At 43.6% G+C, this 22964-nt stretch overlaps 1 protein-coding gene across 2 annotated transcripts; it reads right to left on the reverse strand.

The window, feature by feature from the left end:
• Nucleotides 1-263: 263 nt before the first annotated feature.
• On the reverse strand, nt 264-16582 carry LOC147619214 (peroxisome biogenesis protein 3-2-like). Of its 2 annotated transcripts, none has more exons than XM_086772847.1 (3): nt 16307-16582; nt 988-1239; nt 264-901 (listed from the first exon to the last, which is right to left on the reverse strand). In XM_086772847.1, exons 2-3 carry the CDS (start codon nt 1137-1139, stop codon nt 658-660), a joined length of 396 nt encoding a protein of 131 aa, XP_086628973.1. In that variant the 5' UTR covers nt 1140-1239; nt 16307-16582; the 3' UTR covers nt 264-657. The 2 variants fall into 2 exon arrangements, with proteins under 2 accessions (XP_086628973.1, XP_086628974.1); XM_086772848.1 differs by lacking the exon at nt 16307-16582 and adding an exon at nt 1333-4736.
• Between the last annotated feature and the right edge of the window lie 6382 nt (nt 16583-22964).

Here is a 22964-nt window from a genome sequence, read left to right on the forward strand (position 1 = left end):
GTTCAACTGGTTTTTATTAGAAAATTGCATATTTATTACTTTTTTTTTCAAATTAGCTGAAAATTTGAAAGAACAACATCAATACCCAAAATTTCAAAATTTTTCTCAATCTTTAAATGCAAGGCTAAGCAACATGGGTAAGAAGAGGCATGCTTCCTCTTTGTGAGTTCCAAAACCCTATATTCTGATGTCAGCTTGCCTGTCAATTCTAAATTAAATTGTAAAGCTCAGAGTCAATCCCAAATCACTCACAGTATCCAGGATGACACAGTAAAGTTGAAATAATCCATGGAATGCCACTACAAGAGAGATCAAATGTATTATGATCAGTCCAATTCACACTCTTAGGAAAAAAACTATCACATGGAATGCCACTACAAGAGAGATCAAATGTATTATGAGATCAGTCCAATTCACTCTCTTAAGAAAGAAAGGAGCCCTTCACGGCAGAGAGAGCTCATGCAAAGCCAATGGCTGATACTCTTCCACTGTGTGCCTTGAGAGCTTGCTTCAGCTACAACGTAAATCATAAGTGAGGTTTAAACTGGACACTTCTTCTAAAAGAAGTCACAAGAGAGGAGCTGTATAATGCTGAAGAGGGTTTGGTCCCTCTTTAAGATGAATATCAAACTGTGTAGATGTAGCAACTTGCTGCTATCACCCAGAAGAGTAGACTGTGGCACAAAACGATTGCACCTCCTGTTGGTTGGTGATTAATTGAATGAACCTATTTTCATCGGGCTGCTCAAGCAGCGAGGCCCCAATGCCTGCTACCAAAGGAAGCAGCTTTGCAAGAGGCACTCTAGCTTCGTCCCCACCTTCATACTGGGATTCAAACTCCTCCATCGCCCCATCCAATACCGTGGCAAATGATGCTGCCAACACTTCTTTGAACTCTTGGCTGGAAAACAAAGGACATAAAACCACAAATTTCATGGAAGTACTGCTGTGCTTCTGCACAATGCAACACTATAAAACAGCCTTTACCTGTCCAAGATATCTCTGGTTTCATCCAGTAATCGTTCCACCAGTTCTGCTTCATCATGTAAGCCCACATCTTCTTCACCATATTTAGCCATGTCACTGGCTGACAAAGCAGCCGCACGCTCATCAGGCAGCAGTTTTCTCTTTGGAACCATGTAAGCCACCCAGTTCACCTTGCTGCACTCTGAATTCCTACAAAAACTCTCGAAAATTGCTTGCAAATCTGCTACGCTACATGGCTCCTTCAGCGACTTGCTGCAAAATTTAGAGCCGAAAATCACACTAAAAGACCAAAATTTTTGGATTTTAACATTTGCACATATCCAAAACAAAGCAGCTGTCCTTTACCTTGCAAGAGCACTCACCACTTTTGCGCTTCTCGCGATCCGACAGGACGAGTGCACGCCCCAACCTTTCCAGATTAGACCGGTTTTATGTGGATGAGTGGGCTTGTGGACAAGGTGGCACGGTTGGTATTCTGGCAAGCACTACTTTCTCTGATCATGCACCCAACATTCTCTCCCTAGAAGACCCATGTAGGCAGGACATACATTTGAGCACCCGAATCCCAGACTGCCTCATTCAGGATTCCGAGATTTGCAACAAGATTGAGGAGATTTGGGAGAGTCTGGATTTCCATCCTAGTTCAGCCACAGTTGGACGCAGGCCTTGGAGAGATCAACAGGCTGTTACAGGAGACCGCACAAAGCAGACTGGCTGGCTTCAGAGAGCAGGAGAGAGTATCCGTCGGAGCCTTGCCTCCTTGCCGCGGCTTGGAAGAGTACCCCGCATAGCCCATGGATTGAGGCCCAGTTGGCTGCAGCCTGTAGAGAGCTTAGCTCCATTGAGGAGCGGAGAGTGGAGTACAGATACCATGCTAGAGTCTCCTTTTGGACCTAGGCGGGCGACATGGTCACCAGAGATTTCAAGCCCACACAAGCGAAGGGATGGTATCTGCAGGTTGTGAGGCCAGGATGGATCCGTAGTTGCGCTACTCCCAGTCTCTCCTCACGGGTGCCCCCCTATTCTCTCAAGTTCTCGATGTGCGTGAGCGGGTCTGGCGGCACACGAGAGAGGTGGTCCCCCCCGCTCTCTAGACTTTCCTGTTGACATCCTTTACTTCAGAGGAGCTTGCAGAGGCTCTGATGGCAATCCCCAAGGGAAAATGCCCAAGAGAAGATGGGCTTCTGGTTTCCTTATTTCTTCCGCATCGGGATCTCATGGAAGGCGGTTTCCATGCTGCCTTCAATGAGATTGTGACCACGGGCTCCATGCCAGAGAGGCTGTCACACAGGGATTGATTCATTTGATTCCCAAGGAGGCGGGTGACAAATTGGAGATTTAACAATGGAGGCCCATCACCCTTCTAGGGACCGCCGCCTACAAAAATCCTAGCCAAAGCCATCAACTTGGCGACTGCAACCTTTCCTCCCCGATTTGATTCGTGGCACACGATCAGGTTTCGTCCGGGATTGTAGCAATCTGGACAACATCTTCACTTTTTGGGAGGCGACTGCTTTGGCCAGGTTGAGGCAGCAAGATCTTATAGTTCTCCTTTTGGATTTTGAGAAAGCCTATAACACAGTGGACTGAGGCTTTCTAGAGGGCACGATATACCAGATGGGATTTCCAAAGGAGTGGGCCAAGGTGTTTCTGGGCTCTATTCGGCTTCGTACAGCTAGGTTCTCATTCAGGGAGCCAAAGGTGACATATTTCCGCTTTCTTGCTCAGGCCGGTAGGGTTGTCCACTAGCATCTTATCTATTCTTGTTTGTTGCAAGGGCTGCGTCTTCCCATCTCCACGCAGGAGGAGTTGCTTGACTCGAGTTTTTGCCGATGACAGAGCAGCATACTTACCCGGAGAGGAGGGGAATCTCCAAAGATTCACTGAGGTGATTGAGATCTTTTGCCATGAATCCACAGCACAAATTAACCAGCACAAGTCGTGTGGATTCTGGGTTGGCTCATCACTCGCCCCGACTTGCAGGCCAGTTGAGGCTTTTCAGTGGATTCTCGAGTGGCACTCCAATTCGCTACCTTGGCTGCCAGGTGGTATCAATACAGCCCCCCCCCCCCCCGGCGGGTAGCAGCTTGCCCCTCTTCTTCTGAGCATTCAGAAGAAGCTGCTACACTGGAGTTCAGCCAGGCTTTCCTTAGCTGGCCTGGTCGTGGTGGCGAACTAGGTTCTCCTTGCCACCATGTGATACAACCCCTCTTGCTGGACCTTCTCCTTGCCACCATGTGATACAACCCCTCTTGCTGGACCTTCTCCCGGGCTTGTATTGGTCAAGTTTAGCAGTTGATCCACAACTTTCTTTGGGCTAATAGTAGCGATGGGAGGCTTGCCCAGGCCAAGGTGGCTTAGAGAGTGATCAACAAGGGGGGCCTAAGCATCATTGACCCCTCTATTCACAACCACACCCTTTTGGGCAAGTTGATAGTTCATGGACTTCTTCCGGGTGGCGAGCCCTAGAAGGACTTCCTCCTTGCCAGGATCTCCGCCCGCACCCCAGTTTTTGGAGGTCCTTGGCCCCAGAGTAAAAGATGGATTTTCACAGAGATGCAAGCTCATGGCTTTAGCCCTACATTTGAGGATAGATTTGCAGCTAGCCTCCTGCGTGCTTGGGATCACCTTAGGCCGGCCCTTCAGTAGTCCTCTCCTGCTGCATCCGATGAGCGCCTCCGCCAACCTTTGATATGGAACCCCCTAGTCCGTTTGCCCAATGGTCATATGTTGGGGGCCCATATGAACGTTTTGTAGGGAGCTTTGAGTATGGGTCTAGCTCGGTCACTTGAAAATTCGCTTATTTTCTGACAGCTGTCCCCTAAGGCCCAGGAGAGGAGCCTCACTAGGATATGGGGTAGGGACAGGTTTCGACATCGACTCTTCCATCCCCCCAGAGTGGCTAACTCTGATCCCAGATTTGTCACCCCCACAATCGTTGGGAGTGTTCATCAGACATGACATTCCGTTGGCCATCCATGTCGTTGATGAGATCTCCATCTCACTCACCTTCACTATAGGCCCACATGGCAGACTTTGTCATAGCAGAGCCCATGTAGGAGGATTTTAGGGGATGCACCTTGCAGAGGGTGATTGGTTTCCATGTGCATGGGTGGCACATAGACCCACCGCCGGACAAGGTGGCCAGAGAGGGATTCTCGTGGTTATGGCTATGGGAGGGCCGCCCTCTCATGCGACTGCAGTGGGATCCGGTGGAGTGGGCATGGCACGATCCCTTTGATAGAGAGGAGGCTTCCAATACCCATTTCTTTGATTACACCGCACGGCTAGGCCGCAGGATTTAGATACCCGCCATTGAGGGCACTCAAGCAGCAGCAAGGCACTGGCAGTCTCAAGGCTTCCCTCCTCTCAGATTTCTAGAAGAGGCTGTGGGATAGTTTTAGGCCGCGAAAGATCTCTCTTTTTCTGTGGCACTTGGCACACTGGAGCTTGGCGGTTGGCACTTGGCTGGCCCCATCGGAGGTAGGCTAGCAGTTTGTTCGAAGCGTGGCAACCTTCACGAGTCCCAACAACGACATTGCCTTTGGGATTGCCCGAAGGCTCAATAGGTTTGGCAGAGGATTCTCCACATTTTCACTACGGACTGGGCCCGTCCGCACAGTTACTTGGGGCACAATTGCTTGGGCCACTGAGGTTAAGGCAACCATGGCATATGAGGAGGATGGCGGGGGCCTTGCCTCGCAGGTCTCTCATCTTCGTATCTCTGCAATTCCAGTTCCAGCTCCCTCCATTGATCATTGAACTCTTGTTTCCTACCAGAGATGGGAGATTTGCAACAGCATTGCAACGTGGCATATTTGGCAAGCTTGCTATAGCGAGACTATTGAGGGCACCCTCACCCCACCAGCAGAGTCAATCCGGAGCATCGGCTTGATATCATTCATACCCTCCATAGACAGTGGGGGAAGCTTTAGGATGGCTCCGACCACATGAGGAAGTGCCAAGAGGCCTGCCTGAGGATTCGACGTCATAGTCCCTTTGTTATTGATAATGGTGGTGAGACCACTTGGCATTATAGAGCACCTGTGTGGTCCCCCCCCCCCCCATGTACGAGGTAGCCTTCTCATCCTAGAGAATCCAGCTGAGGGAGAAGAGCATCCTTCCCCTTTTTTCAATTTTCTTGATTCTTGCTCCCCTCTATGGAGCTGAGTTTGTACTTAGCCATTATGGCTGTTTTGTTCGGTAACTAATAGAAGGATCTTTTTCCCAGGGAAAAAAAAAGTACAAAGGGGAGAACTAGGGCATTATCTTGCAAGAGAAGGGGAGAATACACACACACACACATATATAGAGAGACAGATCTAAAAACGTCTACAAAAGACCCAAAGGGCCTATGAGACCATGAATAGTACAATAATACGATGTGAGAGAGAGAAAGAGAGAGAGAGAGTTATATTAACGTCTTCAAAAGACCCAAAGGGTATATGAGACCAAACTGATGTATATGCAATGCCCATGAAATCTCGTCATGGATGAAAAATGAAAAACCAACAGTAATCTAAAACTGAAAACTGAAAGCTAAGATCTCAGACTCTAAGATTATACAAGATGAAAAATCTACATCCTACTGTGCCAAGTATAGGGTACAATAAGTGATGGGATATGGGAGAGCTGAATAAAAACAGTCAATTAACTCTATATGCCGGGGAAGGGCTTATCCACGATGTCCATCATGGGTGATACAAGAAGGCTAGAGATGTCGATAGTCTGTTGTGAGGATGAGGCCACTTGATGGTGGGCCAAGATCTCCTGCATCTGGGGCTGATAAGCTGGGAGTGGCCGGGGTCCCAATGGAACGAGGGCGTTTAGCTCTATGGAGTGTGCATGCCCGATCCGATGTGACTCCCAAAGTTCGTTGTGAGGGGGCACTATGGTATAGGCTCTCATATCCACTGTGGTGGGCTCTAGTGCCTCCCTATCCACCCCTATAGGCTGGGAAAAACTGGTGATGGTAAGTTGACAAGAGTGGTGGGGGCAAGGATGATCTAGGATAAGGGTCCAAAACCCTCCCTGAATAGACAGTGAAATCTCCCTCTGATCTCATAGTAGACTGGGCACTTGCAAATATAGTGCTCCTCCGACTCAACCCCCGTTTGACAAAGTCTACATGTCCTGTCCTCTCTAGGTATCCCACTGTAACATGCAACGGAATTATGCATAGATGTAGAATCCTGTCACACAAAGTCTCACACCGCCTTCTTTATCCTGAGTTTCGTGAATCTTTAGCAATCCACTTTAACACTTCACACTTTAAGAGATGAGAGAGAGAGATTTGTACACCTTATTGGGCCCCAAATTACCCACTGCACGGCCCCCTCCTATTGCTAGGAGTATTTGCTTTATTACTTTGAAGAGAATGACTAACTTTGAACTATAGATAAGCCAAATGCAAGACCTTCAAAAGACCAAAAGTCGGGCTGACTGTACACTGTTGTAGAAGCACCAATGATGTCCAATCTCAATGCCAATGCACTCTTCCAAAGGGCTGTAGGAAGGCTGCAAACTAAGGATGAGAGATGGGCTGAATTGAGACTGTTCTAGGCTGTGAATATGCAAGGGGAATGAATGAATATGCTGCGTTACCTTCACCCGAGGAGGATGGAGAAAACGATGATGAATATGGATGCTGAAATCTGTTTAGGGCTGAGAAACGCAAGGACAACTGAAGCACTTCTTCCTTGGGCTGATGATGAGGATGCGTTTTCTGCGGGCTGAATGCCTTATGCTTCAAGAAATGATGATCCAATGGCTGGATGATGGAATGATGCAAAACGATGGCTATTTATATGGAGGTGGGTGGCTGATCGGCTGGCTACATAGCTGGCCGACTGTAGCTACATGACTTATTCATGATGATAATGATAATAATGCTGAATAATATGCTAATAAGCTGGCCAACTTAGCAATAAATGCTACCAACTAGATGATAAATATGGATAAATGGTGGAATACTATTCCAGGTCTTATGCAAGGGTTTACATGCACATGGGATGAATGCTATGCAATGCAGAATGCTTTCTAATGCAAACCCTAAAGCTTCTACTGACTTCTACATGCATGAATGATTCTCTTCAAGTGGGTTAAGAGACTCGACAAACTAACTAACTGACACTCTAAGGCTAAGGAATGACCTACGTAGCTCGTGCCTGGCATATCCTAGATTGGGGCTTACAATGGGGCCACAACATATGACAATATCATATCCTAAAGGATCCTACTACTGTACAATGATGCACTAATGATGAGCCATCTTGCCACCATGCACTATAGTGCAGAGTGCATGTGACATTCCCTCCTGCTTAGTTTGGCGGCAAGTTCATAGCTTCCAATACTGATTTTCAGAATTGAAAGTCTCCATTCAAGCTAGAAGAAGAAGAAGAAGACCAATTCTAAAGATTGAAGCTGTGGAAGAATCATCTTGACTGCGGTTGCTACGAGTTCTATGCGGGAGAACCCTTGGGAAGTACTAGGCATTCCCCTAAGGCTGACTTTCAGCCACTACATGGTTGATCTCATTGAAGTTGAGCTACATTTGCAGAAATTGGGATTGCTGGGCACTCTTGGTGAGCGTGTTGGGCACCATGTTGCTAGCTTGTAGCTGGGCTACTTGTGGGCAAGTATAGTTTTTGTAAGTTGTTTTCATGTTCAATCATTTTGGAAGAAACGGTGGTGTATGGCTGGGCCAAGCCACCCGTTTTATGTACTTGTAAAATTCTCATATCCTTCAAGGGGGAGCGGGGGGGACCAGCCCATCTTTTGGTCCCTAGTTCAGTATCATTTCTTTTTAGTACTCCCACATTGTATAATCCATTGTTATGGCTATGTATGTGGGATATGCCAATAATCAAAGGATGATAATCTTGTGATTTCAGTACTAAATTCTGTATAACCACACACCCGTTTGTGACAGTGGTCCAAGGCCTATATAAGACATTCATAGCTCATCGTTTCAATCATTCAGTCCAGCCAAGACTAGATCATAGATTTAGGCATAGAATAGGTTACACATCTTTTCATGAAGGCAGCCCATGGCTGCAAGATCTGTAGTACCTTTTTTGTACTATAAGAATATACTAAATACTCAACTATCTCTCTGTCTCTTCTCTATCATCTGCTTGCGTTTTGCATGAGCATGTTCCACAATGGTGTTTAGGACTGAAAGAAGACTCCCAAAGCTTCCACATGTAACATTGGTATCAAAGCATCAAGCTCAGCAAGGCTAAACACTGATTCAGTCCCAGATGAAGGTGCGCAGGTCCACGGTATAGGAACACAAGACATGGAAAAATTCCCAAGAGGTTGGTTGGTGGTGTTCCACAAAGCCCAAGGGAATGGCAGTCCTATGAGTTGGTGCCACTTGGGACACACTAAGAAAGGCTTTCAGGCAACGGTTCCAGGGGAGGATGATCCTCCAAGGGGTGGAGTGAGAGTGCCAGACTCAATACTCAGGAAAGAAGACCAGTGAAAGTGTTCAGGGACAGGGCATGAATGGAAAGGGGACAGGATGAAACAGATGCACAGATCTTCGTCAGAGTCCAGGAAGTGGTCCAAGGCCTATATAAGGCACCCATAGTTCATTGTTTTGATCATTCAGTCCAGCCAGGACTGGATCATAGATTTAGGCATAGAATACATTACACACCTTTTCATGAAGACAGCCCATGGCTGCAAGATTTGTTACTTTTTTGTACTATAAGAATATACTAAATACTCAGCTATCTCTCTCTCTCTTCTCTATCATCTACTTGCGTTTTGCATCAGCATGTTCCACGATGGTTTTTAGGGATGAAAGAACTCCCAAAGCTTCTGCATGTAACAGCTGGCATCGGTAATGACCTCGAAAGGTTCATCCCAAGATGCTAACTTCAAAACAGGCGCTTCTGAGGCTGCTTTCTAGAGTGCACGGAATGCATAAAGTGCCTTGCCTGTAACTGTGACTTTTTGTCTATGGGTTTTCACCCCCTTGAGCAAGTCAGTGAGAGGTGCTCCAAGGTTGGAAAACTAGTGAACATGCGTACTGTAGGCCTAGCAAAGACCTACGAAGGAACAGATCTCTTGGGTGGTCTTAGGAATGTCCCAATCCAAGATCTCTTGAACCTTTGAGAGGTCCAATCCAATCTCGGAGGAACTGATGATGTAGCCCAAGTATTAAACCTCTATAACGCCGAAGATAGACTTTTTGGCGTTTATGTAGAGCCCATTATCTCGCAAAAGTTGCAAGTCTTTCTCCACATCTTTCTCATGCTGCGCCGCAGTGGCTGAGAATATAAGAATGTCATCAAGAAATATGAAAACACACTTATCAATGAGTACTGGGAAAGTCCTGGACATCATTTTATTGAAGGTTTCCGGTGCGTTGGTAAGCCCAAACGGCATGACTACGAACTCGTAGTGACCACGCTCTGTCCGGAAAGCTATTTGGAATATCAGCTTCAAAAATGCAGACTTGATGGTAACCACTCTTGAGATCGATCTTAGTAAAAAGTTTTACATTGTCTAAACGCTCCAAAATGTACTCAATCCTTGGCATAGGAAACTTATCCTTGATGGTGAGTTTGTTTAATGCCCTGTAATCTACACATAGGCATGCAGACTTGTCCTTCTTTTGGACAAATAGGATGGGTGCAACAAACGGTGAGAAAGATGACCGGACGAATCCAGCTCGGAGGAGCTCAAATAACTGGTTTTCTAGCTCGCCCTCTAGAGTCTTGGAAAGATGATAGGGAAACTTTCTAGGAGGTTCTGCTCCAGGGACCAAATCGATATGATGGTCCTCAAGACGAGAGGGGGGGAGACTAGGTGGGAGATCGTCCCTAAGCTACAAGCATAATGTCAGGAGGTCTCCCAGCTGTGGGACTGGAGATGAAGATGAGATAGCCACTATCGATGAGGTAGAGACTATCTAAGCACGAACATAAATCAATGATCCTTCTACTCCCTTGCGAATAGCTCGTCTGTGTGAGCACCGGGCTGGTCATAATTTATAAGTGAGTTTTGGTTGACTAAAACTTAATGAAGTGTGTACACACACTCACTTATAAATTAGTGTTAACTCACAAGGCTAGGTTTATGACCAATACTTACCACCTATCACATGCCACATAACCATGTCAGCAGACAGTTTCACACGCACGGTTCACGGGCGGGCGTCCCCTTACCCGAAACTACACATTGGTCGAGCAAGCATGAAAACAGCATGCAATTTTAATTGGAAGCAAGCACACAAAAATGCTATGCAATGCAGCATTGGTATGGACAATCCCCGTTCATGAGACTATACCAAAATAGACGTGCTCCAAGCAAGTATACGAGGTACCAGACCCAATGGAACACCAAACCACCAGGCATTTCCGGGAAGGCACAAGTTCCAATAGAAAGCCAAGTCCACAGTATCACATGAGTGGCATCAATCCCCGGCATATACAACTGCCATGGACACCAGTCCAATGTACATACATGATGAGAAAGCACGGGTGGACCAATTGGGTGGCCAAATGGTGACAATAGGCTCAAAAAAACCTTTGCAGATAGTAAAAGTGTCTTGCCTCCAATCGGAAATAGACTCATACTGACGAAACCACTGGATTCCTAAGATCATGTCACACCCCAAAAGAGGCGAGACAATGAAATCTTGTTGGAATGAGGCCTTTTGAACTTGAAAGGGGAACTGTTGTGCCTTTTGACAAATGTGGGTGCAGAGACCAAGTGTAAATCTGACCACATCCAAATGATAGAGCATTAATGTACAACTCATTTTGGTAGCCAACTGGGGAGAGATGGCGTCCTCAAAACTGCCCATGTCAAATAGGACTACAAACTAGCGGCCCTTGGCATAGCCATAAGCTTGGATCGGGCTTTTCTGTGTAGCATCACTCACGCTCCTGTTTAGCATCAAACACCATGGATGGCATATATTGCATAGAAGGTACACGCTGAACTCCGTTGGTGGTAGTAGGCGAACCTGGAGGAGCCAGAAATGCTGTGGCAACTGTGAAAGAAGGTGGCTTGGAGGCTTGCTCCGCTTGTCATTTCTGACAATCCTTCTTACCATGCCCAATGGTATAAACAATAGAAACATTGGTTTTCTGACTGGTACTTCCTTTGCTCCTCTGGAGGAAGATAGCCTCCAGTGATGCCTGCTTTAGCCTTTTCCTCAAGGGTTTTCTTAGCTTTGGATTCCTTATCCTTCTTACCCCCTAAACTAGAGCTAGAAATTCCGTCCTTCTTAGCGTCTTTAGAAGACGAATTACCTTTCCCCAACTGCGATACAATTTGCTGCTGTGTTGAGGTTTGGTGCTAAACTACAGTTATTTTGGCTTGCCTCCGTTCTTCTTCATTTTGAGCGAGAGTCAAAGCTTGGTCATATATGTTGGGTTCAAAGTTACAAACTGTGAAAACCAAATGTTAGAATCCAATCCACAAATGAATTGATCCATCTTGGCCTACTAAGATAATCCTAGCTGCTGTGCTAAAGTGATAACCTTACCGGAAAACTCAAGCACGGGTGACCCATTCTGTTTGAGTCCATAGAACTCATCTGCCAGGTTGAACAAATACTGGGAAGGGAGAAATCTAGTCTTTAGTTCATGGATGAACGTGTCTAGCGAAAAGCTGTGACACCTATGGTCTGGTCTGTATGTAAACTAGATCAATGCTGCCACCAAGTGACTGCTTCACCCGTAAGGTGGGGAGCCGCTACGTGGACTTTATCTTGAGGATCTGTTAGCTTTGCCAAAGAAAAATATGCATTAAGCTTATGAATACATTGATTGACAGCTAAATGATCACACTTACCATCATACTTACTAAAATTTGGTTGAGTCCGGATGATGGTCGTTGATGTCGCGAGAGTCGGGTTGGTGGCACCTATGGGCAGAGAAACTGAAGAGAGGGTGTCTTGAAATTGCAGATGCATGGCCTCCCTTTCCCACTTGTGTTTAAGTATCATTCGCTCTCGATCGAGCTCTCATTGGTGCTCCAGAGCTGCGAGGTCAGCCTGACACCGGTCTTCTTCAAGCCTGCGTTGAGCTTCCTAGTCCCGTCTGTCTACTTTTTCTTGTTGCTTTCTTGCTTCTGCTTCTGCTTTTGCTTTTTTTTTCCCACCGTCTGGTCTCATCCTCTCGTCTTTGTTGTTCCATCTGAAAGAAGAGGGAGATGAAGTCGGGGGTAGCTGGTGGAGTGGGTTTTGCTACAGTAGCCTCCAAGGGTTGAAGGCGCTCCAGGAGAAGTTTGTTTTGTGCTCAGAGTAGAGCTATGGTATATGCTATTGGTGGAAGAGCATGGTCTCCTTCAAGGAAGATGTCTTCCTGCTGATGTGTACTCTCCTCTTAGACATTTTTCTAAAGTCGATGGTCGTATCAGAGTGAAGTTTGACCATCCAAGGATGCTCTCACGCTAGGATGCGGTGTGTGTGAACAAGTTGAATCTGATACCAATGTAACATGTAGCGGAATTATGCGAAGATGTAGAATCCTGCCACACAAAAGTCTCACACCGCCTTCTTTATCCTAAGTTTCGTGAGTCTTTAACAATCCACTTTATCACTTCACACTTTAAGAGATGAGAGAGAGAGAGCTTTGTACACCTTATTGGGTCCCAAGTTACCTACTGAAGAACCCCCTCCTATTGCTAGGAGTATTTTCTTTATTACTTTGAAGAGAATGACTGACTTTGGACTCTACATAAGCCAAACACAACACCTTCGGAAGACCAAGAGTTGGGCTGACTGTACACTGCTGTAGAAGCACAAATGATGTCCAATCTCAATGCCAATGCACTCTTCTAAGGGGCTGTAGGAAGGCTGCAAACTGTGGCTGAGAGATGGGCTCAATTGGGACTGTTCTAGGCTGTGAATATGCGAGGGGAATGAATGAATATGCTGCATTTACCTTCACCCAGGAGGACGGAGAAAACGATGATGGATATGGATGCTGAAATCTGCTATAGGGCTGAGAAACGCAAGGGGGACTGAAGCGCTTCTTCCTTGGGCTGATGATGATTATGTGTTTTCTGCTGGCTGAATGCCATTATGCTTCAAGCGATGATGATCCAATGGCTGGATGCTGAATCAATGATGGCTGAATGATGGAATGATGCAAAACGATGGTTATTTATATGGAGGTGGGTGGCTAGTCAGCTGGCTAAAAAGCTGGCCGACTGTAGCTACCCGACTTATTCATGATGATAATGATAATAATGCTGAATAATATGCTAACAAGCTGGCCGACTTAGCAATAAATTCTACCAACTAGATGATAAATATGGATAAATGGTGGAATACTGTTCTAAGGCTTATGCAAGGGTTTACATGCACATGGGATGAATGCTATGCAATGCAAAATGCTTTCTAATGCAAACTCTAAAGCTTCTACTGACTTCTACATGCATGAATGATTTTCTTCAAGTGGGTTAAGGGACTTAACTAACTGACTGACACTCTAAGGCTGAGGAATGACCTACGTAGCTCGTGCCTGACTGGGGCTTACAATGGGGCCACGGCATACGATAATATCATATCCTAAAGGGTCCTACTACTGTACAATGATGCACTGATGATGAGCCATCTTGTCACCATGCACTATAGTGCAGAGTGCATGTGACACCCACAGCCAGGCAATCTCTATCCTCAGTCTATGGGATGATAGCCTCTGAGGTCATTTGGGTGACTGCGAACCCAGGACAGTGTGTACCAGGAACAGCTCCTTCTACCCATAGTGCCGTCCGTATATCATCCCACACTTACATTAGCCTACTTGGCATGATGCCAAGCCTACCTAAGACATCCCTTAACCATCCGGCCACATATGGTCTCACCCCGGTGTCCGAACTGGACTCTGTCTAGCATCCATGCTTCTTCTCATGAAGGGGGCCTTATAATGTAAAGCTAGCCAATACCTACACCACTCAATCATAACGAAGGTGGAACATTGATATCCAACAACTGCAAGGTGCAAGTACCATTTCCTCTTGCCTAGCTGGTTCAAAGTAGGCTGCTTGCATATAAGTAACCTATCAACAAGGCTGGGTACTCCTTGAAAAATACTCCTTACCAAACTGCCGCACAAATACTGGGGGCAAAATTTGCATCATCTACATCTTGTACCATCTCCATCCATCTGCAACATATGTATAAATCTCAGAAATTCAAATTGGAAATGTTGACTAGTCTCCCACAAGTGCTAGAAACCATTTTTTCCTCTCTGCACATGGCTGCAAACATCTTCATGATAACTTGAGCTCTAGACCTTTTCTCCTAAGAGATACCATTTCCCCAGTGTTCTTTGTGGTTGTGACAGAACTGTCCCCACTGTTCCTTCTGGACGTGACATGTATCCTGAACTATGGTTGGCTCAAAAAAGTATTTGCTCTCATGCAAATGTCACATGCGAGATGCAAGGACATTGGTCTCATTGTGCTATCATTTGTCCTTTGAAGACCCTTCCTCTAAACAAACCTTAGTATACAACCACCTTAGGCAACTATGCCTTTAAGCCGGCCTTTTCTCTGAGCTGCCTTAGGCTCGACTACTTTGAGACAAATCTTCACTCTAGCACCACTACCACACACGGAAGCCTTAGATTACTAAATTAACTGTGCAATTACGATGCATTAACTTGAGAGAGAGAGAGAGAGAGAGAGAAGAGAGAGAGAGACACACACACACACACACAAAAGAGGTGCACAAAACACCTAATTGGGTCCCGAAACGCACTAAAGGTGGACCATAGCGAATCTTGATGCTCTGAACAGTTCCTTGTTGAGACAACCTGTCTATTGGGAACTCACGGCAGTTCAAAACGTGCCTGAAACACCCAAATCTTGTCTTCTGATGTATCTAGGTCGATGTCTACTGCCCAACACTTGGCCCCATAAGGTAGCAGACATTTGTACATGTCTCAACTCCAAGTGGGTAACAAACTAGGGCTCACAACGGGCACAAAAAACAGCCTAGATTTATGCAAGTGTCCCTGAACTAGGGCTCACAACGGGCACAATGCACAGTACTAACCCAAAACTTGCTCATAATGATGATACGTATGTCCATGTAGCACCATGTGTGGAATGCACATGGCATGTCCCACTGAAATTTATCTGATAAATATGATGAATCCGAAAACTCATCTTCCTATGTTAGGTCTTCCTAGACATGCACGCCATTGGTTAAATCTCTTCGTCAATCATGTTGGTTTTTGTTGACACCAAATCTATTGCAGACACCATTGTCCAGGTCTCCTTCTAACACTGAAATCTTCAACTTCTGATACCATTGCAACCCGACTGTGACCATAGACCTACATAGTCTAGTCATGGCCATCCCGTGGCTCTAGACCCATCTCAAAACGGTTCAATAGTCATCACTGTGTGTTTGCCCCCTTACCTTATAGCCACTCTTCGCAGTTCTAACTACCATCTAAGCTCTCTGTGTGGGAGTGCATGGGTGTGGAACACATCCATCTTTGTATCCTTTGCTATTGCATGGCTGTGGAACGCATCCATCTTTGTATCCTTGCCTATTGCAATATACTTTTCTTTTCTCTATCATTGTCTTTAACTTTACTTAAGCTGTGTTTCTGGAAAAAAAAAAAACTGCATTTTGTGAGTGTTCTAGGCTTGCATCAAGATTGTAGGTTAGCTTACATTTTCATGATCTTGGGTGTTATCTGCATTTGGTCATCTTTTGGATAGATTTACAGCCATGGTTGTGGTGTGTTACAGCTTGTGCTCTCAGAACGTAAAGATTAATTAGTAAAATATCAGATTTGCTTGTGTCTGAGTGCTGAAGTCTTTTTCTGTCATAACCTGTGTTAAAAACTTGCATGTAAGCCCAATCGTCTCAAATATGGTGCCTGTAGTTTGTGTCCATAAAGGTGCCACTCTGCAAATTTTCGGCCACGACCAGAGGCATTTAGGGAAAGCCTCAAGTCGGTCAAAAGTGTCTCCAGGTCTGTAAAAGGGCTCTTCCACCTCCCCATTTCAGAGTTCATCCATCTCTTCCATTGTGCATTGTGGCACAATGGAACAACCCAAACCCCCTTTGTTCTTCAGCATTACAGCCTCTATTTAAGAATTTCAATGGCCATTTAAAATTCTTCTCAAAATCACATAGGATAGATCTGCAAGCTATGTGTTGTATCTGCAGATGTTCAGCAGTTTCTCCATCTCTTTCATTGTGTAATCTTGAGCATCATTTCTGCATGTGGAATCTTGTATTTAGGCAACAATGTTATAGCCTGCCTTCTATAATATGTACAAAATCAATAGGGTTGTTGATTAAGAAGCAAAGGAAATTGTGAGGTACCGCTTGCTCTGATGTTGAGATATCTCGAGCTGTATCTAAGTAAACATGTCTTGCTAGTATGTTAAGTTGGACTCGTACAAAGAGAACTAGCATTGTAAGTGCCCACATGGAGCAAGCTGTACGGGTAAAACCTGCCCAACAAAATGAAAACAAAGCAACCAGTGTCTGTAAAAACCAAAGAAAAAACAAAGGCTTCAAACTGGCATGTACTTAATATTTTAAGCCCCTCCCACAGCTCGATCTTTTCTTGCCCAGTAAGAGCTTGGGCAGAATCTTTTCCCTGTGCTAACTAAAGAGCTGGCTTTTCAAATGTGGTAGGAGAGTCGGCAATGTAGTTGTGTCAGATATCCGTTGTATGCTCTGGAAATGGATTTGCAGTCTGCAATTTATAAGAACACATTAGAACACCAACCATCACAGAAAGCAGGATGACTCAGTTGCCTTCTGGTGGTTGTGTTTAATTGCAGACTCAGGACTACCCGACAAGACTTCAAAAGCGAAAAGATCACAATGAGCATACTGGGCTTCAATGCGTTGTTCAGCTTGACGTAGTAGAGATGTATGCATTTCACTCTTTTCTATTTCCATAACAACCCTGATGTATTGAGCTTTGATTGTGCGATAGACAAAGTATCCTACTCCAACTGCACCAGCTGATAAAAGAAGTGTTCTTTTGTGTCTTCTAACCCAGTCCCTGAAGCAAAACACATATGAAAGAAAGAAAATGAAGACATGCCTTCAAACAAGAACAGTCACCAAGCAAAGAACTTAATGTGTACATGGTAGCGCAGCCCTGCAAATCTGCCCATAGCATCAGTATCTTACCTACCCTACCCCCGCACCAGCACTGTCCCACAAATAGAACTCGATGCTCCTAGATGTCTATTCCCAACAATCTTCCCTAAAGTACAGCTATGCCACTTGCATCAAAAGTAGAAGTGTGGAATGATGGCATGAACTAAGCAGATCAAAGAGTTGCTAATAAAGAACTCTATATAACCTCTAGCAATGGCAACCTGATCTAAATCTAAATAGGTATTCCTATGGAAAGGGAAAACCCAACCTAGCATTGCAAAATTTGGATCCTGGTCTTCAAACAACACGATTGGTATGGTCACATCAATCTGTCAAGATCTAAAAGTAGCTCCTCTCAAGCCAAGCTACTCGTGAGCATAGAGTGCCCTTTGGGCCCTCCAAGATCCCACAACGTAAGTGGGCCTATGTGTTCCATGTGGACCATTGCAAAAATCTTGTATGTCTGAACGTCATCCCTTATCATCTATGAACAAGTCATTCCATATGACTCAATGTGCCTTATGCAGACTAGAAAGAAGAACAGTGGTACAATCTTTAAAACTTAAGAAGAAGGATACCTGATGGACATCATCATGTGTGATGGTTGGTGGGGATGATCAAGCTGTGCAAGCTTTCATTTTTGCACTGCGCATTGGCCCTCCCAAAGGGTAAGAAATTCTCCCTCTATCAAGCTTTGCTGCTGAGGCATCTTCATTGAGACGACGTACAAAGAATTGCTTTGCTTGCAAACAAGGCGGGTACCGACATCTATTCTATACAGGATTAAGGGAGAGTGGCCCTCCCTCCACGTGGGCAAAGGAGGGGGGCCTATTTCAAAATGGCCACTCCTCCTTCAAGCGTGAGGAGGAGCCAAATCTCACATCTTCCAAAGCAATTTTGAATTTGAATCTAAGAAGATCTCATCTCACATCTTTCAATGAAATCTTTGTATACATGCTTACATACCTATAGATACACACACTTATATATATTATGTATGTATGTGTATCTATAGGTATGTAAGCATGTATATATAAATAGTGTACATGTGTGTGTGTGTGTGTGTGTGTGTGAGAGAGAGAGAGAGAGAGAGATTACATGAAAGATGCATTTATTTGAGAGTGAGTCCCTACCATTAAAATTTAATCTAAAATTTAATTAATTAAAATTATATATATGTGTAAATCTATTTAAGTGTGTGTGTGTGTGTGTGTGTGTGTGTGTGAGAGAGAGAGAGAGAGAGAGAGAGAGAGAGAGAGTTTCTATGTGAGAGAGTGCGTGAAGAGAGAGAGTGTATGTGTGTGTGTGCATGAGAGAGAGAGAGTGCGTGAAGAGAGAGAGAGTGTGTGTGTGTGTGTGCATGAGAGTTTCTATGTGAGAGAGTGTGCGTGAAGAGAGAGAGAGAGAGAGAGAGAGTGTGTGTGTGTGAGAGAGAGAGAGAGAGAGAGAGGCTGAGAATTTCTATGTAAGAGATAGTTTGTGTGGGAGGAGATAGTGTGTGTTTTCATTAGTGTATGTGCGGTGTGTACATGTGTGTGTGTGTGTGTGTGTGTGTGTGAGAGAGAGAGAGAGAGAGAGAGAGAGAGAGAGACGACAGATAATTTCTACGTAGGAGATAGTTTGTGTGGGAGGAAGAGTGTGCGTTTAGATTAGTGTATGTGCGGTGTGTACATGTGTGTGTGTGTGTGTGTGAGGAGAGAGAGAGAGAGAGAGAGTATATGCATGCATGTGCGTACATCTGCATCTATGTGTAGAATGTGCTTGAGAGAGAGAGAGTGAGATGGGGCAGACCTAGAGAGAGAGAGAGAGAGAGAGAGAGAGAGAGAGAGATGTAATGAGGGAGGGTGAAAAGAGAGAGAAAGAGAATAAAAAGTATCTTTTAATAAAATATAAATTAAATAGAAAACATATATGTATATGTGTGTGTGTTTTTATTTACATTTATATATACATACATACATATGTATGTATATATATATACATATATATGTTTGTGTGTGTGTGTGTGTGTGTGTTTAGATGTGTGTATGATATATCTATCTATATATTTAAAAGTGACCACAACTTATCACCCATCTCCGCACATTAAAATTTATTCAAAATTAATTAAATTATGTCGATGTTTGTATTTATATTTTTAAATACATGTATATATGTATAAGTATATGTGTCTATATATAGGTTTATGTATCTAAAACATAATATTGTAGGGAAAATAGTATTTTTAGAGATAAAATGTGCGTGCTTTTGAGAAAAAAACAAAATATTTGATCATTTAAAAATTTTCCTAGAAAATGAAACGCTGTTTTTCTTTTAACAATTATGCCTCAACAAGATCGAAAATAGTTAATTACGATGAAAGACTCTCTTTTTTCTAAGGCATTTAAAGAAAAAACATGTATATATAAATAGTGTGCATGTGCATGTGCATATAGGCAGTAGTAGCCATTAGGGTTTTCGAGTGTTCAAATTTATAGGCAAGCATTAGGCCATTAGGGTTTTATATCTTAACCATGGACATTAGGTATGAAAACCCTAATATAATGATTAGCTAAATGAATTTTTATTTATTTCTACACCTATATGTTTTATTTTTCACCTATAAGTATTGGCCATATGACTTTTTGATTTATGTCTTTACCTATATGGTTATGCATGTAAAAAGACTTATTAAAAAGAGTTGTCTAACGATAAAAATCTCATAACATCAACTATTTACATGAGATAATTAACAAAATGTACATTGAGTCATATGTTTATGGTTGTAGTCAGTCACCCACCCTAACCTAATCACAAGGGATAAAAAATAGTTGTTTGATGGATGGCATCATGGGGCTAAGAAGGATCATCCTTGGTGCACACCATTTACGAGAGACAATGTCCAAGTGTACAAATGTTAAGGTAAAGTCTTTGATGGTAGTCGTTTGTGAGGACCATAGATGTGAGTCGTTTTGGTAGTCATTTTGTAAGAGCACAAAATAAAAAAGGTTGCACTAGCCGTTGAATGGTTTGCTACTCCACAATGGTTTGCTACTCCACAATGGTGGAGTATAGATAACTTTATGGTCTATTACGATTATAGGTGGATGTACGAGTTGAGTTATCAATCTCAAATGACACAACGTCAACAACCAGTCATCACTCATCCAGGTCCAAAGCAAGATATCAATTTCAATGCGTAATTGTATGGTCTATTATGATTATAGGTGGTCTATTATGATTATAGGTGGATGTATGAATTGAGTGTGTGTGTGTGTGTGTGTGTGTGTGTGAGAGAGAGAGAGAGAGAGAGAGAGAGAGATTACATGAAAGATGCATTTATTTGAGAGTGAGCACACCTCACCACTCATCCCTACCATTAAAATTTAATCTAAAATTTAATTAATTAAAATTATATATATGTGTGTAAATCTATTTAAGTGTGTGTGTGTGTGTGTGTGTGTGTGTGTGTGTGTGTGAGAGAGAGAGAGAGAGAGAGAGAGAGAGAGAGAGAGAGAGAGAGAGAGAGTTTCTATGTGAGAGAGTGTGCGTGAAGAGAGAGAGAGAGAGTGTGTGTGTGTGTGTGTGCATGAGAGAGAGAGAGAGAGAGAGAGAGAGAGAGAGAGAGAGAGAGGCTGAGAATTTCTATGTAGGAGAGAGTGTGTGTGGGAGGAGATAGTGTGTGTTTTCATTAGTGTATGTGCGGTGTGTACATGTGTGTGTGTGTGTGTGTGTGTGTGTGTGTGTGTGTGAGAGAGAGAGAGAGAGAGAGAGAGAGAGAGCGTATATGCATGCATGTGCGTACATCTGCATCTGTGTAGAATGTGCTTGAGAGAGAGAGAGAGAGAGAGAGAGAGAGATGGGCCAGACCTAGTGAGAGAGAGAGAGAGAGAGAGAGAGAGAGAGAGAGAGATAATGAGGGAGGGTGAAAAGAGAGAGAAAGAGAATAAAAGTATCTTTTAATAAAATATAAATTAAATAGAAAACATATATGTATATGTGTGTATACATGTGTGTGTGTTTTTATTTACATTTATATATACATACATACATATGTATGTATATATATATAGATATTTATGTTTGTGTGTGTGTGTGTTTAGATGTGTGTATGATATATCTATCTATATATTTAAAAGTATCACCCATCTCCGCACATTAAAATTTAATCAAAATTAATTAAATTATGTTGATGTTTGTATTTATATTTTTAAATACATGTATATATGTATAAGTATATGTGTCTATGTATAGGCTTATGTATCTAAAACATAATATTGTATATACTATATATTTACATATGTGTATGTGTGCGTGAGAGAGAGAGAGAGAGAGAGAGAGAGAGAGAGTAAGTGAGAGAGAGAGAGAGAGAGAGAGAGAGAGAGCGCTTCTATGTGTGGGAGAGTGTAAGAAGAGAGAGGGAGTGTGTGCATGTGTGTGTGTGTGTGTGAGAGAGAGAGAGAGAGAGAGAGCAGGTGTGTATATGTGTGTGCATGTGAGAAGAGAGAGAGAGAGAGTTTCAACATTTGAGAGTGTGTGTACGTGGGCAGAGAGAGGGAGAGGGTCATGTGCATGTGCATGTGTGTGTGTGTGTGTGAGAGAGAGAGAGAGAGAGAGCACAACTTATCACCCATCTCCGCACATTAAAATTTAATCAAAATTAATTAAATTATGTCGATGTTTGTATTTATATTTTTAAATACATGTATATATGTATAAGTATATGTGTCTATGTATAGGTTTATGTATCTCAAACATAATATTGTATATACTATATATTTACATATGTGAATGTGTGCGTGAGAAAGAGAGAGAGAGAGAGAGAGAGATTGAAAGAGAGAGAGAGAGAGAGAGAGAGAGAGAGAGAGAGAGAGAGAGAGCGCTTCTATGTGTGGGAGAGTGTAAGAAGAGAGAGGGAGTGTGTGCATGTGTGTGTGTGTGTGAGAGAGAGAGAGAGAGAGAGAGAGAGAGCAGGTGTGTATATGTGTGTGCATGTGAGAGAGAGAGAGAGAGAGTTTCAACATTTGAGAGTGTGTGTACGTAACAGAGAGAGGGAGAGGGCATGTGTGTGTGTGTGTGTGTGTGTGTGTGTGTGTGTGTGTGTGTGAGAGAGAGAGAGAGAGAGAGAGAGAGAGAGAGAGATGGTTGTAGAGAGGGAATAGTTCTTTTCTGGAACCTTGGTCGGCCGCAGCAACGCGCGGGTGCAATACTAGTACTTACAAATGGAATCACTTTGCGTCCAAAATTGGGGATTTAAACACACACACGCTTCACCAATTGCTCTACGCACTGCTTGGTATAAATAAAAATCTCTTATTATAAAAAAAACAAAAAAAACAAAAACAATTTGGAATTTCATATTTGGGCCGGCCATTTCGCTAGAATTTTAGAGTTTCACACCGTGTCCTAGGTCCATTGGGAGGGTCTCACTAGAAGGCTAAGAATTTTTTTTAATAATAAAGCGGTTGAGAAAGACAATAGTAATACTGTAAATTATGCCCTTTTCTTTCAATATGCCAACTTGGTCCAATGAAGAGGAAGTATGTGTTTTCAAGCATTGGCTATATCAATTTTGCCATCAACTTCTTCTGTCTCGATGATGGGTGGCATCTCACTAGTCCCTATTGTTATTATAGGCCGACATCACGACCTTGTTCTCCCCATGATCTAGTGCTAGTTGCTCCTTTGGTAAGTCTAACAGCGTTGTCTACTTTCATGATCCATGGACAGCCTAGAACCATAGTATTAAATAATGCCCGCCTTCTTCTTCATCACATAAATTTTTTTAGGGCCAACATAGGCTTTTGATTTATCTTCATCCCTAGCTTTGCAAACAAGGTGTATGTCACTAACTACCTTGGGTCAACCATAATGTCGCTAAATT

Source organism: Cibotium barometz, chromosome 33 (genome assembly GCF_041138505.1).
Source record: "Cibotium barometz isolate CiBa-2024 chromosome 33, ASM4113850v1, whole genome shotgun sequence".
NCBI classification, from domain to species: domain Eukaryota; kingdom Viridiplantae; phylum Streptophyta; class Polypodiopsida; order Cyatheales; family Cibotiaceae; genus Cibotium; species Cibotium barometz.

What these genes read in the sequence shown, in the direction of transcription:
- LOC147619214 (XM_086772847.1), bottom strand. Translation starts at nt 1,139, where the DNA reads ATGGTTCCAAAGAGAAAACTGCTGCCTGATGAGCGTGCGGCTGCTTTG. An exon ending in ACCAGAGATATCTTGGACAG is followed by an intron (nt 902 to 987) that starts GTAAAGGCTGTT and finishes TTTGTTTTCCAG; the next exon opens with CCAAGAGTTCAAAGAAGTGT.